This window comes from Cherax quadricarinatus, chromosome 46 (genome assembly GCF_038502225.1).
Source record: "Cherax quadricarinatus isolate ZL_2023a chromosome 46, ASM3850222v1, whole genome shotgun sequence".
Taxonomy (NCBI): Eukaryota; Metazoa; Arthropoda; class Malacostraca; order Decapoda; family Parastacidae; genus Cherax; species Cherax quadricarinatus.
This window is the reverse complement of record NC_091337.1, coordinates 8697547-8717112: the sequence shown is the minus strand read 5'-3', so window position 1 is coordinate 8717112 and position 19566 is coordinate 8697547. Positions and strand designations below refer to the sequence as shown.

Sequence of the window (19566 nt, the reverse complement as noted above, 5' to 3'; positions counted from 1 at the left end):
CTTTCCCACGTTTCTTCTACATGTACTTGATAATCCTCAGAGCTTTGTTAATCACGAATTTGAACTTATTCAGACTACCACAATGTATTTCTTAAATCTTATGATCAGTATTTTGACTGCTTAAAGTTGAAAAAAGTGTGGTGCATGCAGTGGAGGTTACCTGGAGGTTATTCCGGGGATCAACGCCCCCGCGGCCCGGTCCATGACCAGGCCTCCCGATGGATCAGGGCCTGATCAACTAGGCTGTTACTGCTGGCCGCACGCAGTCCAACGTACGAGCCACAGCCCGGCTGATCCGGCACTGACTTTAGGTATCTGTCCAGCTCTCTCTTGAAGGCAGCCAGGGGTTTATTGGAAATTCCCCTAATGCTTGATGGGAGGCTGTTGAACAGTTTTGGTCCCCGGACACTTATGGTGTTTTCTCTTAGTGTACCAATGGCGCCCCTACTTTTTATTGGGGGCATTTTGCATCGCCTGCCCAGTCTTTTACTTTCGTAGGGAGTGATTTCTGTGTGCAGATGCAAGACGCAATGAGGTCAGCGACATAGTAAAGAGAACGTTTGCTGCAGCTGGATGCCCAGCCGAGAGGGAGCCCCGGTCACTAGCAGCCAACAATACCCACAACCCAGCAAACCGCCCCGATGGGATCACTGTCTACCCTTGGAAGAATGGCAAGCTCTTAGCATGGGGCTATTCCTACCTGGAGTCTACCTGGAGGGAATTTCGGGGAACAATGCCCCCGTGGCCCGGTCCACGACCAGGCTTCCCGCTGGATCAGGGCCTGATCAACGAGGCTGTTACTTCTGGCCGCACGCAATCCTACGTACGAATCACAGCCCGGCTGATCCGGCACCGTCTTTAGGTATCTGTTCAGCTCCCTCTTGAAGACAGCCAGGGGTCTCCCCGTAATGCCCCTTATTGCTGGTGGGAGGCTGTTGAGCAGTCTTGGGCCCCGGACACTTATTGTGTTTTCTCTTAGTGTACCAGTGACGCCCCTACTTTTCACTGGGGGTATGTTGCATCGCCTGCCAAGTCTTTTACTTTCGTATGGAGTGATTGTTGTGTGCATATTAGTGTAGATTATGATCTCTCTCTCTCTCGCCTGCGCTCTATTGAGTACAAGTCAAGTGCTTCCTGTGTGTCCACAATGGCTGACACCTATATCCATCACAATGTCGGGCGACAGGGAGGAGCTGTTGACCACAGGGAGGAGTGCAAGATCGGCAAGTACAGGGACATAAGCCAATGGTATCAGTTTGTCCCAGTGGGATCAGAGACCTTGGGATCATGGGAGAAAAAACACATTTCCTTAAAGAAATAGGTTCCAGACTCGTCGACACCACCAGGGACCCAAGAGCAGCCACTTTCATGTTCCAGCACCTCAGCATGGCCATCCAGAGGGAAAATGCATGCTGCATACTGGGCTTGCGTCCGGCTTCGGAGGAGCTGGAGGAGATTCATAACCTTTGATATATTGTACCAATGTATTCATGTTTGTGTTGTCTATCAATGTATTCTGTCTATTAATAAAGTTAGCATGTAGCATAAAAATATAGGGGGTGGTAAAAAATATTCAAACATTTCCGGGGAGAACCGTGATTTTGAATCATTAACAGAACTGCGGATAGCCAGGATTCGATCCTGTGTCACAATGCTGTCCTGTGAGAACAGGACAAAGTACGCATTCCTATATCCACTTGACCACGAGGATGTCATTGTGTAGGTGTGTAGTGATGGCAGTTAGGTTATCCTTGTATTGCAGTGTCGCTACTCTGATGATAGCAGTTTTTCGGGATTGTGAGATACTATTGCAGTGTGTCGCTAGAGAGCCACACGTTTTACAGTGATTACCTGTGATTCTCAGTAAGTCGTGGTGAATTTAACAGTACTACGTATCATCTTGTTACAGGAAATGGTCCTGTGGAGGAAAACTTAGTTGTTGCTCTCTCTCTCTCTCTCTGTCTCTCTCTCTCTCTCTCTCTCTCTCTCTCTCTCTCTCTCTCTCTCTCTCTCTCTCTTTCTTTTTCTCTCTCTCTCTTTCTCTCTTTCTTTTTTTTTCTCTCTTTTTCTTTCTTTTCAGTGATGCACTTGCTGAATCACTTTATTCCCGTTGTAAGTAAACAATGAACCTGATAAATTTCTACGAATTCGAACAGATTCATAGATCTGTGGGTGGTTTGAGAAGTCAAGTGGTGAAACACTCGTTGAATAAAGCTCAGTTTTATAAAGTAACGCTAAGTACCATTAGCAAGAGTACTCAGTGTTTGGAGAAGCGTAGGTTCAGGTGAAATACCAGATGCCTTGAAAAGGTGCAGACACGGACCCTCTTGACAAAAGGGCACGAGAGTAATAAAAACTTAAGACCAGTAGCCCTAGCACCACATACAAATTTTCGAAAGGGTTCCGAGACAAATTAATGAGGCTGACTTGCTGTTTCTATGGAGAAGCTTGTTACCTACACAACCCAAGTCAACATGGATTTACAGGAGGAACATCATGCTGGTCACAACTCGTAAATCATTGATACATTCACGGACTTTGGAGGAAAACCCAAACGCAGTTGTGGTTTACACAGATTTTACAAGGTCACTTGACAGATGTGACCAGTGAGTGATGGCCCACAAAGTGAGGTGAATGAATATGACAGAAAAAATAAGGAAGATGATGATCAAGTTTCTAAAAGAACAGTGGTAGTAAACACAACAGTCAAATATGAACCAAGCAAAAGTGTTGAGTACCCTAGAGTATGGTCCGAGCACCTTGTACTGTTTCTAATCAGAAGCACCAGGGACACTCCATGAAGGAGCTGTGGCGTTGACTGAGCTCTTTATCTAAGGAAATGGACTTGTCCTTCCCTTCTTGTATCAGACCCGAATGTCTCCCAAGTATCCTGACACAAGTCAGTTTCGTATCATAGTTTGCGGACGATGCTGAATTAAGTGTAAAAGTCGCCTTAGTAGATGATACTGAAAAATTATAGATAAAAAGTCTTTCAGTGGACAAATGAAAATAGCATGACCAGTATTGAAAAACAAAATCAGTTGCTGCTTAGATACGAGGAGAATGAACTCAAAACGAATACAGAGTACGGAACACAGGTAGTTATCTCAGAAAATATGAAAAATAGGCAAGACTTGGGAATAATGTCAGGTGATGTGCGTCGTATACAGAACACAAAGGGATTGCAGGGAAGGGCAGAAAACTGACAGTGGACAATTAGAGCTCTCAAATTATTAGAAATAATGCCACTTGTCTCACATCTAGAATATTATTCTGTGCTTACAGCTCCGTTCAAGATAGGAGAGATTAGAGCTGGAAAATGTAAGAGGTCTTTTACTGCCGCTTAGTCGATGACTCCTTAAAATTGCTGGGAACACCTCAAGTACTTGGAACGTATACTCTCGGGCAAAGAAGATATCTAATTATATACACCTGGAAGATATTGGTCACAAATCTACGCACTACAGTAACAAGTTTACTGGATAAGTTAAGGATGTGTCGAGGGGGTCAACACTCCCGTGACCTTGTCCCAGACCAGGCTGCCTCGTGGCTTAAGGCTTGATTATCCAAGCTGTTACTACTGGCCACACGCAATCCAGCGTACAGCTGATTAGGAAATGACTTTAGGAACTTTTCAAGTTTCTTCTTGCATACAGCCCGAGTTTTGTTGGTAATTTCCTCTTACGCATGGAGGGAGAGCATTGAAGAGTCGGGGTCCTCGGAAGTGAGATGTATGGAAGAAAATGTAAAATAAACCCAATGAAAAGCAGGGGCACCGGAGACACAATAAGAGAACACTGTGACTATTCAACCTGCTACCAACAGATACAGATACATTGCTGAAATAGATGCTGAAGGCTTCAAAGTCGAACCACAGTCCGGCTTCTTAGGGGCTGACTTGAGGAACTTATCAAGAGTCCTCTTGAAGACAGCCAAAGATTTGTTGGTAATTCCCTTTATGAATTTCAAGGAGGACGTTGAAAAGTCGGGGAAGTCTTAAACTTATCGAGTTTTCTCTTAGCGTACATGTTGTGCCCCGACTTTTTGTTGACGTGCCTTGCATCGTCTGCCAAGCCTCCTGCTTTCATACGGAGTAATCTCGGTGTGCAGGTTTGGGACCAGTTCCTCCAGGATTTTCCAGGTGTAACTTATGATGTACCTTTCTCGCCTACATTCCAAGGTGTGTAGTTCAAGTGTTCTCAGTAGCTTAGATGTTGGATTGAATTTGTACAAGTAATGAAAGTTCTCTGCTTGTTTACTAGCTCTGCAATCTCATTTCCTTGGAAAGAGGCCGTTAGTAAACAGCAGTACTTCAGCCTGGAGGGAACAGGCGACTTGAAAAGTAACATTATTGACTCGGCATCTGTTTTGAACGTTTTAATTATCCAGCCTGTCATTTTCTTTGCAGTAGCTGTAGATGTTTTGTGATCCTTGAATATGAGATCTGACATCAGTATCAGGTCTTACACATGAGACTTAAGCTCTGTTGAATGATTTGTTTGTCGTGTACTCCGTTCTAGTGTTTATTTTCTCTAATTCTTCCACAGTGGAGCAACTAAAACTAGTTCTCATTAAGCGTCATATTCTTGTCTGATGCCCTTTAGAAGACTTGGTTTATATCCGCTTGAAAATTTGCGGTGCCTTCGGCGAACGCCAGTCTCAGATTCTGGTGTCATCTGTAAAGGATTTTACAGTTTGTGATTTAAGGCATGTTTGTCGCATATGAGAATGAGGAAATGAAAATGAGGAGAATATTGTGCCTTGAGTACCAGAGCTTTGCACTGTGGCAGCCTCAAAATTCTCTGTTTACTGCCACTATTTCTACTATAACTATTACTACTAACTACTACTACTACTTTGAGTTACATTTGATAAAAAATAAATCTTCATCAGCTCACAGTTCACAGAATTAATAAACACTGTATCAGTATCTAGCTTGTTTTCCAGAGCATTCAAGATCATGTCGCATAGTTTAGCAATTGTCAAAGGCAGGAGTGATCTGCTCTAAACCCACGCTGCCCTGGAATTGCAGTTACTATGATTTCATGTAAGCTTATATCTGTGAGAAATGAGAACATAAAGAGCGTGTAAATGATTTTGGCAGTAGTGGTGCAGTACTGTGTAATGACAGGATTGTTTTTGTTGTGACGTATGGGTAAACGAGTATTAGGACAGAAGCCACTAGTGGCGAAACGTTTCCTCTAATAAATGCCCTGAACTGCTTATAAATGTCTTTCTCCACAAGTATAGGGTGGATTAAGAGTACATTGGGCAGCGTTATTTATCATGCGAATGAACGTACCGCCATGAAGACTACATTTCCGCCCAAATGTTTGACACGACATTGGGAATATTATCTTAGTCCTCGGTTGTTTCAGTATCTACGGATTTTCATTATACATTTCCTTTAAATCTTGTATATTATTAACATTTATATTGTTCATACTGTATGTGTTAGTGGCATTTATTCTATTTTCCTGTATTCTGCAACATTTTAAGAAATGCTCGAGTGTAGTGGCCATCACTACACAAAACACCATTGAACTAAAAAACCAAGGTGCCTTTAGTCAGATGTCTATTACACACTTTACTTAGGCAGTTACAGACCCGTGATTAGGAGACATTCCAAACCTAGTGTTGGATCCTCAAGGACCTAACGTATGATTTTCACATTTTAATGATTTCAGATCAGTCGATCACTATCGACAAGAGAAATTCGCCTCGACTCACTGCCACCTTACCTTCTTACAGTGTACTCGCCTAGTTGTGGTTGCAGGGGTCGATTCATAGCTCCTGGCCCCGCCTCCTTACTGGTCGCTAATGAGTCACTTCCTGCTCCATGAGCTTTATCGTACCTCTTCTTAAAGCTATGTATGGCTCCTGCCTCCACTATATCTCTTCCCAGACTATTCCACTTCCTGACAACTCTGTGACTGAAGAAATACTTCGTAACGTCCCTGTGATTCATCTGACCCCTTGTTGCTGTGTCCCATCTCTGGAACATCCTGTCTCTGTCCACCTTGTGAATTCCTCTCAGTATTTTATATGTCGTTATCATATCTCCCCTATCTCTACTGTCCTTCGGTGTGTGTGTGTGTGTGTGTGTTAACTGTAACTTATGTATGATTTGATAAAGCTCTACGAAGATTGAAATGTCCCAGTAAAAACCTTGCCTTGGAACTTGTCTTTGGCTTCATACTTGTCAATAATATTTCGTTTCATAACCCATGTGCGCGCATGCATACACGTGGGAAACAATATTATTATAATGGTGAACAACACGTATAATGTTAATGCATTCTTGTGAGTGTATATTATGAGAAACTTTGTGTGTCCAGGCTGGAGACGCGAGTGCGAGTGAGCGGAGTGCCAGTACACGCACGCCAGGAGGAGCTGGAGCGCGTCCTCCGCAGTGTGGGCGACGTCGAGAAGTGTGAGAAGTATGCCTCCAGGGACGGTCATACACAGGTAAGTGTGCCTCTTCACATGTGGCCCTTAGGTGTGTAGCTCTCAGGTATGCGACCTTCAGGTGTGTGTGACCATCGGGTGTGGCTTATAGGTGGTTGAAGTCCTTGTGTGACCCTCAGGTGTGTGGCTTTCATGTGCGCGGGGACCTGTGACCCTCGGGTGTTGGGTCCTTGGGTAAGTGTGCCTCAGGTCTTTGGGGCCTTCAGGTGAGTGTGGCTATGATTTGTGTGAAATACCATAGCCCTTAATTCAAGAGTGCATCAAGGAGGTAGTAGAGCGCTAGCCAAAAAAATGCAGACCAGTAGCCCTAACTTCCCACATAAGTCTTCGAAAGAGTGATGAGATGTCAAATTACAAACTTTATGGAACAGCACACCTGCACACCCCAAACCAGCACAATTTTAGAATTGGAAGATCATGCCTGTCACAACTACAAAACCACTGTGACATAATTAATGAGGCGTTGGATGAAAACCAAAACGCAGATGTGATAGGCACATTTTGCAGTGACTTTTGACAAATGCAATTATGGAGCGATTACCCACAAATTGAAGACCATAGACATTAATGGGGAAGGTAGGCAGATGGATTTTCGGGTTTCTATAACAACGCAAATTGTAGCAGTAAATAGAGCAAAATCCAGCATCATCTAGGTAAAACTGAAGATTGCAACACTTATGCACCATATGGGAATCTTTATTGAAGAAACGTTTCATTACAAGGTGGCTTCATCAGTCCAGTACAAAGCATAAAGGTGTAAGGAATTGAAGAGTTTGAGGTAATCAGTCCCTCAGCCTGGAATCGATGTGTTCTGTACATCACTTTTGTAGAAAGTACAGCATAGGGCCAGAGAAGTGGCTTATATACTGTAGTCGGGTGAGTAAAAGCAAGATGAGGCGGGATCACAGTGGAACCATCCACTAGTGTAAGTAAGTCTTCGTCCTAAGGTTGGACAAGTGTTGAAGAATTTTGTGTATCAAGATCCCATAATGTTACAATGTCTGACATATGTGATAAATGGTTTTGAAAACCCCCAAGTTGAAGATTGAGACACTTAAGTGTCTCAATCTTCAACTTGTCAGTTTTCAAAACCATTTATCACGTCTGTCAGACATTGCAACATCATAGGTAAAACTCTCAGTGCCTTAAGGCACTGTCCTGGCACCTCTGCAAACTTTAAAACGCCCGTCACAGTTTTGTGTCATCATTTGCAGATGAGATGACACTATAATAAGTATGAAAGTTACCTTGGTAGAATACACTGAAAAATTGCCAGAAGATATAAGCAATGTTTTCCATTGGGCAGTGGAGAACAACATGGCGTTCATTGGTGAAAATATCCAACTGCTTAGGTATGGAAAAAATGAAAAATTCGAAAAGGAAACCGTATACAAAACTCAAGATGATCGTCAAATAAAAGGAACACATAAAAGACTTAGAAGTAATTATGTCAGCTGACCTTTTCAAAGAACACAATAAGACCAAAATTTACGACAGCCGGGAAGATGACAGGTTGGATAATTTTCTATTAATTTGTATAAATCTAAGAGTTATGCAGGTACTTTGTAAACTAAAATAAACTGAATATTTTCATTGATAAATTAGTCCTTGGAAACAGTAGTTATTTATTATGTGGGTTAAGTGATTTTGGGTTAATATAGGTATATAGGGCAGCGAGGCAAGTCAGTGACCAAGTGAGGTTAATGCTAAGTGATGACGGTGTATCTCAGGGGCTCCCATCATGCCTACTCCCAACCATATTTCCGACCACAACCACCCATCACAGAGAGGCTACACGATGCCTGCTAACCACTATAGCTTCCACCACCAGCCATCACAGAACAAACGCCGGCGACCTAGATGGCCTACAGGATGTGATTTAGTAAGTTACAAAGACGTCTGCATTTCCTGCCCCTTCCCTCCCATGGGTCGTCTTCCATGACGTGAATGAAAGCCAACATATTTGAAAGATGGCTTGCCACTATTGAAGACAGCATTGAGTATAACATTTATTCTTTCTTCCAGAACATTTTTATTAAATATATAGTATCTCCAGCATTAATACGATTAGAAAATTTTAATTTGAGGTGGATATAAATTCAAACTTTGAAAGTTCCTAATTATTAGATTGCCTTTATCAAATGAGCAGTGATATAATTAATTAAACAACAGTTGTTGCCAAGTCTTATTTAATGTGTGTGTGTGTGTGTGTGTGTGTGTGTGTGTGTGTGTGTGTGTGTGTGTGTGTGTGTGTGTGTGTGTAATATATATATATTGTACAGTGTACTTTTAAGTTTTCGATACTACTGTTTTCAAGATTATTAAAAAAAATATTACGGTATTTTTCAACACCAGGCAACAAGGGCTGGAGCAGACAAACAAAATTAAGCACAAATACTGCAACTATATTCATTGAATACATATTTTTACACATTCAGTAATTAGAGACTATAAATCACAGATGGGACAATTTTATAGTCAGTGTGATTGGTCTATACATAAACCATTCTGCACATAGCTATTTAATTAACACTGTAGGTAGAAGGTATATTATTACCAACAATAAGAATGAAAGGACGTTAAGTGCCTATATTTAGGACATCACTGCTTACGTTTCGGCCATGGTACCTTGGTCACTCTCAATGAGTATATGCACTTATATCCTGTCCTTTCATCTACAAATGATGCAGTCAGAATTCTTTAAAGTAAACCATCAGTGAAAATTCCCAGTCATTCAGATTTAAACTATTAGAATTTCGAAAACATGAATGGAAGAAATTTTCAGGAAATAGTTTGAAAGAACACTATTTTTAAATCTAACTCTCTAAATCAGAAAACAGTAGAATCAACTAGAAAGGAAAATATCCTTTCCCTTATTTGGTAGTGCAATATGCATAGACTAGTGCAGCCTGGTTGATAGGTATTGATCCACCAGGAGGCCTGGTCTGAGACCATACCACAGGGGCATTGACCCCTGGAAATATCCTTCAAGTGTCCAGTGAATGAGCCCAGCAATATAATACCATGGAAAGGGAGAGGGTGGGAGAGAGTTGAGGGAATGAATAAGAGAGGGGGGAGGGAGAAGGGAGAGAACATAACCAAATGCCTTCACTGAAATATAAATGATCCCAAAATACTACTTGTAACAACCTGGTTGATAGGCCCTGATCCACCAGGAGGGCCTGGTCTAGGACTGGGTCACGTAGGCATTGACCCTCATAACAATCTCCAGGTAGACTCCAAGCCAGTTGAAACTAAAATAAACCCATTGAATAACAAGGGTGCCATAGGGACAATAAGAAAACATTGTATCAACATCTATGGTCTTAGACTGTTCAGCATTTTACCAGAGGATATCAAAAGACTACTGGGAAGAGGAAATTGGACAAGTGTCTCCACAAATATTGTAATGGGTTCATTTAAACAAATGTACACAAGCAAAATAGAAAGGCATTTCTATAATTGCAAAACATTCCTCTGGGACTGGCTGTATTGGGTATGGGGCATATTAATCCCATTTTATGTTTTAACAGTGGTCACTAAAAAAAATAAAATGGGATTAAATATGCCACTCCATTAATTATTGAGGTTTAGCTAAATTAGTGTGCCTTGCTGGCCTGAGTATTTTAGTGTGAACTTGTTTAGCATGAGTTAGCAGAAGACAATTTTTAGTACTTACAGTACCGGTATTTACAGTACCAATGGTGAATCTAATTTCTCCATAATTTTTCAAGAAATTGTCTTTATGGCTATAGGCAGAGTTGAAAACAAAACAAGCACAAAGATGAAAGGGGACTATTAATCCCCACAGTATATTTTTATATTTAAAACATTTGATGCATTACATCCTTGGTAATTTGGTCATGGGGCTAAGAGTTTTCCATGTTAACATTTCATTGCTTTCAAAGATTGATGTCAATATTCTAAGCAGGGCTTGGTGAACCAGTACTTGAAAATTTTTTTTATTTTTTATTAACACATTGGTCGTTTCTCACCAAGGCAGGGTGGCCCAAAAAAAGAAAAACTTTCATCATTCACTCCATCACTGTCTTAACACCCCTCCTTCAGAGTGCTGGCACTGTACTTTCTACCTCCAGGACTGAAATCCGACCTGCAGGTTTCTCTGAATCCCTTCATAAATGATACGTTGCTCACACTCCAACAGCACATCAAGTCCTAAAAATCACTTGTCTCCGCTCCTGTCTAACATATTCATGCATGCTTTGTGGAAGTCCAAGCTCCTCACACACAAAACCTCCTATACCCCCTCCATCCAACCATTCCTAGGCCAACCCCTACCCCACCTGCTTTCCACTACAGATTTATACTCTCCAAGTCATTTTATGATGACAATAAAATATATTAATATATGTTATAATAATTACAGTTGACATTCATAATTTATAAGAACATAAGAATGGAGGAACCCTGCAGAAGGTCTACTGGCTCATATAAGGCAGGTCCTTATCAAAATGACCTCTACTAAAAGCTACCCAAGAATTTATTCTGATACCCAGCCCCTCCCACTCGTATATCTGTCTCAATCTCTCTTTAAAGCTGCCCAAAGTCCTAGCCTCGATCACCCTACTGGGAAGATTGTTCCACACATCCACAAATATGTTAGAAAACCAGTACTTACCTATGTCCTTTCTAAATCTAAATTTATCCAACTTAAATCCATTATTTCTGGTTCTTACCTGGTTCGACACCTCAGCATTTTATTAATATCTCCTTTGTTTATGCCTGTCATCCACTCATACACTTCAGTGATATCTCCCCTCATTCTACATCTCTCCAGAGAGTGGAGATTTAAGGCTTTAAGTCTATATTCATATGGGAGATTCCTTGCACAGTAAATCATTTTAGTCATTCTTCTCTGTATCTTCTCCAATGAGTCTATATCCATCCTGTAGTAAGGAGACCAAAACTGAGCAGTATAATCTAAATGAGGCCTCACTAGTGATGTATAGAGCTGTAAAATAACTTTTGGACTTCTGTTACTCATACTTCTTGAGATAAATCCAAGTAATCTGTTAGCCTTGTTGCGCACACTTAGGCACTGCTGTCTTGGCTTTAGATTTCTGCTTACTATGACTCCCAAGTCTTTTTCACATTCTGTATGATCAAGCTCTACATCACCTAATTTATAGCATCGAGGGTTATCTCTATTACCATGGACTAGTACCTTACACTTAATCCACATTGAACTTCATCTGCCATTTTTCAGACCAAGACATAAATTTGTTCAAATCCTCCTGGAGTTCATTGCTATCCTCCTCAGAATGAATAATATGGCCTATCTTTGTATCATCAGCAAATTTGCTCATGTCACTCATAATCCCTTCATCAAGGTCATTAGTCTAAATTATGAACAAGAGAGGACCTGGAAATATAAACACATATGCAGTATAATGTGATCCTTTATTGACTACGTTTTGCCCACACAGTGGGCTTTTTCAAGTCACAAACAGATCTACCTGGGGTGGAAGGGACGCGAGTATTTATAGTCAGGTTCAGAATGCTGAGGTCAGGTGGAGAATGCTGCATCTGATGATGTACCGAGTGGGGTTATAGAGTCTAAAATCTTGGGTAGCTTGGAAAGGAGATTGGATAAGTTTGTGAGCAGACCTTCTACAGTGTTCTTCCATTCCTGTGTTCTTATGTGGGATAGCGATGAAGAAGTTTCTTGGCAAGTGGTTCAGCTATGTTATAGAAGCCACTATTCTGGTTGAAGTTGTCGGATATAGAAATAAGTGATGATTCCAGGATTCTTCGGTATTGAGTGTTGTCTTCTGTGGCGATAAGTCTTGAGTTTCTGTAGTTTATCAAGTGGTTGTGTGAATTATGGTGTTGTACACAGGCATTCCTTGTGCCGTCAGACCTGCTTGCGTATTGGTGTTCTGAAATACGTGTTTGGGGGTCCCTTGATGTTTCACCCACGTATAATTTGTTGCAGTCATTACAAGGGATTATGGAAACCCTCTGCTTTCTGTTGGTAAGCCATGCCTCTATCCATGCTAGAACTTTACCTCCTATTCCATGAGCTGCCACTTTTCTTAAGTGTCTCTTGTGAGGTACTCTATCGAAGGCTTTACTAAAATCCAAATAAACAGTATCATATTCTTTATCACTGTCTACTGCCTCAAATGTTCTGTTGAAGAATGTCAGTAATGGAAGTACGCACCATCAGTGGAAATGGCACATTTTTATTCAAAATGGAAATCTGATTTTAAATCACAGAATATTGAAAATGCAAGCTATGATCTGCTGTATATAATAATTTTTCTGCTCAAAATTTCCATGGATACAAAAGAAATTAATCAGAAAAAATCACTAGCCCTTGTCTGCAATATTCATGTGGTGTACAACATTATTTAAAACACGAGTAAAGTACTAATTACTCAGTAGTAGCTTTGATCATCCATATTTATGGTATAAAATGCAGTGGTACCCCGAGTTTCGAACTTTCCTCGTTCCAGAAGGCTGTTCGCGTGCCGTTACCGAATGAATTTTTTCCCATAAGGAATAATGTAAATTAGACAGTCCATTTCAGACCCCCAGAAATACACTTACAAAAGCACTTACATAATTGGTCAAATTGGGAGCAGCTCAACACTCGTGGTACCATTGTAGTAGTTGGAATACATGGTCTAGGTTTAATATGAATGTGTGTATAATAGTAATTATTCCTATAAGAGTTAATTTCTAATTTAGGAGGCTAGGTTGATGGGGTGATGATTACCAAGACCCATTGTACTCTAGTTACACATACATATATACTGTACAAATATTCCTGGGAATATTCATGATTTTTTTTTTTTTTTTTTTTTTTTTTTATCCTCCTGTCTTTATGAAAGTACCTGTTCTTGATCCAGATTTGCCCAGAAGTAGGGACAGCTTTACTGCATATCTTTAAAAGCATTCTTACAAAACATCATCTTTGTTAACAAGTCCTGTAAATGTTTACACATATGGAAATCTTTAACATTCTCTTTCAAAAAGACTTTTCCTTTGTTGCATTTTATTATCTGTAAAATTTATTGCAAATTTTTCATTTCTTCCTTTTCAGTACATAGTTTGTTCTTGTAAAACAAAAAGGCACCAGGAGGATTATTGCCATCTGGGCTTAATGCTTAAGACCTTTTACAACGTTATTGAGTTTTATCATTTCCTTAAACATTCTCGGTAAATAGAGTATGTATTATGATCTTCAGTAGCCATGCTGCTGTTAAATTTTAAAATTGATGTAAATATTGATCAAAAACAATGTGATATTGCCATTACTGCTGGTAAGCAAACGTAAGCAGCACTAGTGAGAGTGAGAATAGTAGATGACCTGAACACCTGTGGGCAGCTAAATTACAATTTTATTTGTTTGGAATGAGTTATTAAGGATTTTGACTAAAGCATCACTAGTGGGGTTAGTTCACAATACAGTAATAGCACTCAAAGGTACAATGGAGTTGTGCTCTTCTTAACCTGTAAACGGTCCAAGCAGATCTACGTTCATATGCGTAGTGCTCCGAAAGTAGATCTACGTTTTTTTTACACTTTTTCAAATATAACAAAAAAAAAAATAAAAGTAGATCAAAGTTTTTTTTACGTGTTTTCAAATGTAAAAAAAAAAATTATTTTTTTTATGTACTTTCAAATGTTGAAAAAATGTTTATATACGTTTGGACTGTTTACAGGTTAATATTTGATGAGTGGAAAGAAGGATGATAATTCTGCATTGATTGCCCTTGGTCTATAATGCCAGTAGTGTGGTGGCATAATCACCCTAGTGCTCTTGTTTGCTCACACTGGTATTATCAGAAGTAGTTTGAAATTTCATGGTGTTAAAATTTTATCTGTTTCCTCCTCAATTTACTGAGAGGTAACACTGACTGATTCTGCCTTTTTTTCCTCGAGTGTGTTATTTGTGTTATTGGTTCACTTATTCAGGTAATCTAAGCCCATTTTTTCTGTTTAACCTTTATGAAAAATTTTAAATTTAGTAAATTCTCTTCACGCAATTTTTTTTATGCTGGCAGTATGGCTGGAGGGTTGGGAGAGTGTCTTCATTCTCTATCATTCTGACATAGACAGAATTTGCAATAGCTAGATAGCTTAGTATTAATTGGAAGATAACATTAATTTAGACCATAAAATTTTCTATTGTCTCCCATGTGCTGTACACTCTTATACACTCATTTGCACTTCTTACTTCCCATCTTTGATGATGTACACAGGACCTACATAAGGTTAATTTCTCGTGTTGGTGTGTGTAAACAGATACACATACTACAAAAAAAATTTAATAAATATATTTAAAAAATTTTTGTCTACTCATTTGTTTACTCATTAGTCTTAATTATGAGGTCTTGAAAACTGCATACTATTATCTCAGAATTTGATTTTAGGTGGTGCATGTAACGTATGAAACCATGGATGCAGCAAGGGAGGCAGCCCAGCGACTCAATGGTTACAACTTAGAAGGCGGTATTCTTCGTGTGGATCGTTTAATGGACCGGAGGCGTGGACCAAGAGGTGCCATGGGTGGTGGACCAATGAGTGGAGGACGCATGGGAGGCCCTGGAACTACTTCTCCATCTCAACGACAAACAGACTTTCCTCTTCGTATCCTAGTTCTGAGTGAGATGGTAGGAGCTATTATTGGTCGTCAAGGGTCCACTATCCGGACAATCACACAGCAGGTATATGGCTTTTTGTGTACTTAGTGATGATTCTGAACATTAATATTTTGTACCAGTATGGTCTTAATGATACATATTTCGAGGTACAGGTGGAACACCGATTTTCCAGCAACCTTGGTTTCTAGGCTTTTACAATATGTATATCGATTTTGCCAGACCAACAGAGGTCACATAATAGTAATTCAACAATATACCTCTGACCTATCATGGTCTGCTGGAAACTTAAATTAAACTTCAGCATAAATGAAACAGGTTTATTTATTACTCATAAAGAATTTTGCAGTACTACCACTCCCAAAGTGGTAAATTTTAGAATTTTACTGGAGCTGCAGAGCTAATCACTAGCCATAGCTAGGGTTTAATTGTTAGCAAAATATGCTAAGAATCGCACAGAATCACGGGATCACCACCAACAATAGCAGTGTAAACAGTATAAGTAAGCATGCACTGCAAAACACCGTCTGTGGCCGACAGGTAAACTATTTAAGCAAAAAAGTAGTCTTGTAATACTGTCTTTTTGTCTGGATTAATAGAAGTGCTAGATGATCCGTTGGCTGTAAATCGGTATTGTACCTGTACAGTGGACCCTTGGCTAACGTACGCATCGCATAATGTTAAATCTGCCCAACGAAGCGTTTGAGCATAAAAATTTTCTCCTGGCTAGTGATAAAAAACTCACCCAACGTGATTCGTCCCGAACCTGTCTGTCCAGCCTGAGCTCCTCAGCTGCCCTGCCATCATTGTTTACAAGCCAGGGTGGCCGATTTCATGCATACATTCGATACATTTTGTATTATTCCATTGTTTATAGTGCTTGTAACTGCTAAATAAGCCACCATGGGCCCAAAGAAAGCTTCTAGTGCCAACCCTGTGGTAAAAAGGGTGAGAAATACTGTCGAAATACTATCGTACCACGGTCAGCTGCTGCTGCACCACCGTCAGCTGTACTACTCGAAGATGTGAAGAGACTGTTGTTGGTGTGGCTTGTCGAGAATACCGAGAAACGATTAACCCCAGAGGGTTAGCCACCCAGGATAACCCAAGAAAGTCAGTTAGTCATCGAGGACTGTCTAACTTATTTCCATTGGGGGTCCTTAGTCTTGTCCCCCAAGATGCGACTAACACCCAGGTGAACAGGAAAAAATGCCTGGAACTAGTGCTCATATCGGTGAATTTAAGGCCAGCAAAGGTTGGTTTGAGAGATTTAAGAGTCGTAGTGGCATGCACAGTGTGATAAGGCATGGCGAAGCTGAAAAATTCCAACTCCAACAAGTGTTCAGTTGTGACGAAACAGGCCTGTTCTGGAAGAAAATGCCAAACAGGACCTAAATTACTCAGGAGGAAAAGGCACTCCCAGAACAAGCCTGTGAAAGACAGGCTAACTTTCTTGTTTTGTTGTAATGCTAGTGGGGATTGCAAAGTGAAGCCTTTACTCATGTATCACTCTGAAAATCCCAGAGTGTTCAAAAAAACAGTGTCTCATCACTCATCAGTACTCTTCAATAAAGGTAAGTGTCATTTTAACATTTGTTTATATAGTTTTTGTGCATGTCTCATTGTTTTCATTGTAGGGAAATGTATATTTCATGAAAAAAAATTATTTTTTTTAATACTTTTGGCTGTCTGGAACGGATTAATTGGATTTCCATTATTTCTTACGGGGAAAATTAATTTGGCTAACGATAATTTCGTCTAACGATGAGCTCTCAGGAACGGATTAATATCGTTAGCCGAGGGTCCACTGTATTACATAAATTTATAATTTTACTGTTGATTAGAAAAAATTGTAGTACAGTAATTAAATAAGTAATAACCTCTTGTTCCCTTTATTCAAAATATATGTTCTTGTTCTCGGCGGCAATTAAAGATGAACTTCCTGAAGAAGTGAATCTGTCTGAGTAAATTACTAAAACAAAGTACTGGTATTTGATATAATACAATCATCTATAAACAGTGCCATATTTCATAAATGGCATTATTTTTATGCTTTTGGAATAGGAAAATTAAATGAAGCAAAAAAAAAAAAAAAAAAAAAAAAAAAGGCTTTTTATAAAGTATGTGATGATCATCTTGGTTAAACTTGAAGTAAAAGGTACTAGAGAATTGTATTTTTAACAGACCCGTGCCAGAGTAGATGTTCACAGAAAGGATAATGCTGGATCTTTGGAGAAAGCCATTACTATTTATGGCAATCCTGAGAATTGCACTAATGCTTGCAAACGAATATTAGAGGTTATGCAAGAGGAAGCAGATAACACCAATAAGGGGTAAGCTAATTTGTTGTTACTCCAATGCAATGTGCAGTCCTTTACTAGTTACACTGAAGAAACTGTAAGGAGTGATTGTTTGCCACTTTCATTGTTATTACTTTTCTAGTTTAATATTTTACTACAAGTAGTAGAGAAGATAAGTGACACTAGCATAAACTAAAGCAACATAGGATAAGCTATATTATATGCAGTGCTTTAAAAATTATACTACTACTGTCGATTGCAGGATTTTGGAAGACCTGCAAGAGGAGGCTGAAAACACAAGCAAGGGGTGAGGGATTTTCTTTGTGCTAATTTTAAATAATTTATTCATATGTTTATAACTAATCAGGGGTAGAATAATTTATTCTGTAGCCTCAGTTGCCAATGGAAGCACTTATGTTTAAATCTAGGGGAAAATATTCTTAATCCCATTGATGGAGCCATTACCTGCATTCACACAAAATCACCACTTGGTCTGTCACAATTTCTTAGCTTTTAATTGTCTTTTCCATGAATGCTATTTTCCCCCCTTTTCTTCTCTTCATATATGACTTGTGTGGCTTCCTAGTTAATTTTTTCATTAAAAAATGCTTCCGGAGGTAACCATCCTTTTATCATACATTTTCTCAATTCAAGGAAATGTCAACTTCTTCACTCGAAACAATCATGTAGAATTAAGAGAATATAGTTCCTTCAAGAGACATGAAGATCTGATAGTTGCTGAAATGTTTTGAAGACATCAGGCCACCCCAGCAAGAAAGGGGAGTTGCCAAAAATCTGTTTCTGATTAGTTTTGATTTTGTGATAGAATACTTTGCATGACTAGTAATAAGAACAGTACAGTCTTACAATAGAACACAGTAAAGTCTAGGGTTAACATTTGCCAGAATTGAAAAGCTCATTCTTACTACTGAACCTTTACAATTGGCATACACCTTGATCTGTGAGGCATTACATATCATCCCCCTCTCACTGCTGACCCATTTACTGCTTTTTCAAAAGGACAAGATACAACAGCAGGGGGTTTCATTACCAAATGCAGGTTACTTGTGATATACATATTTCATATGTCAGTCTTTATATGCCCAATACGCATTTTGCTGCCTCTGTGTACCTCCTGTGCCCCTTGATGAAGTTTCATGTACCCCATTGGGGTGCATGGACCCTTGATCCAGAGCGGCTGGTAAGGAACAGATTTTCAAGTGTTCATCTAGTGGTTTAAAAAAATTACTTTGTAATATTTGAATATTGCTGAAAGCAGATTTTTCATTTTCACATAAGAATCACTTAAAAAGCATATGAATAATTTGTGCATGAATTAAATCTTTAATAATCAGTGTTCATATTAGGATCATTAGGTAGAGTATCACTGTTAAGGGAGCAACATTTGGGTTTTGTTATGCTTACACTGTATATTTGTTCATTTTGTTTTAACCCTTTCAGGGTCCAAGGCCCAAATCTGGAGTCACGCACCAGTGTCCAAGAATTTTCAAAAAAAAAATTTGTTATTTTTTCTTATGAAATCGTAGAGAATCTTTTTGTGAAGGTAATAAAACAAAAAGTACGAAATTTGGTGGAAAATTGACGAAATTATGCTCTCGCGAATTTTGATGTGTCAGCGATATTTACGAATCGGCGATTTTGCCGACTTTGACTCCCATTTTAGGCCAATTACATTATTCCAATCAACCAAATTCTTAGCTATTTCACTAGTATTACTTCTATTCTATCGATTGAGCACAAGAAATCGCCAAGTCAACTGTTTCAACTACAAAATAAAGTGATCGGAAATTGTTAATTTGGCCAATTTAACACAAAGTTCAAAATATTCCAATTTCAAAATAGGGTCCAGAATGAACAATGTAGGCATTCCTGGCACTAAACTAACATTTCCTCTGTTCATTAGTTATGTTTTGAGGCTTTACAAATAAATTCCATTTTGATTTTTTATTCACATAATGAATTTTTATTCACACCAAAAAATAGAAGATTTACTGTTATGCAATACTGTAATAATTGTATAAATATCATCACCATATTTGTGAATGTATATTAGACCCACCAGCTGACGTGTATTAGACGTGTGAGGTCGTTTGTTTACTCTTGAATATCGGCAAAAATTTAACATTTATGCTACTTTGAGCTCAGTT

At 39.3% G+C, this 19566-nt stretch overlaps 1 protein-coding gene across 4 annotated transcripts in view; it reads left to right on the top strand.

The window, feature by feature from the left end:
• Nucleotides 1-19566, top strand: part of Imp (IGF-II mRNA-binding protein) — a 549054-nt gene that overhangs the window by 486357 nt on the left and 43131 nt on the right. For 2 of the 4 annotated variants that reach the window (XM_053788032.2, XM_053788034.2), the window contains exons 3-6: nt 6339-6468; nt 14871-15164; nt 17283-17431; nt 17661-17705. In XM_053788032.2, coding sequence (XP_053644007.1) covers nt 6339-6468; nt 14871-15164; nt 17283-17431; nt 17661-17705 — 618 coding nt within the window. Of the gene's footprint in view, nt 1-6338; nt 6469-8162; nt 8351-14870; nt 15165-17282; nt 17432-17660; nt 17706-19566 lie in introns of those variants that run through there. The other 2 variants (XM_053788035.2, XM_053788033.2) reach the window with 2 other exon arrangements.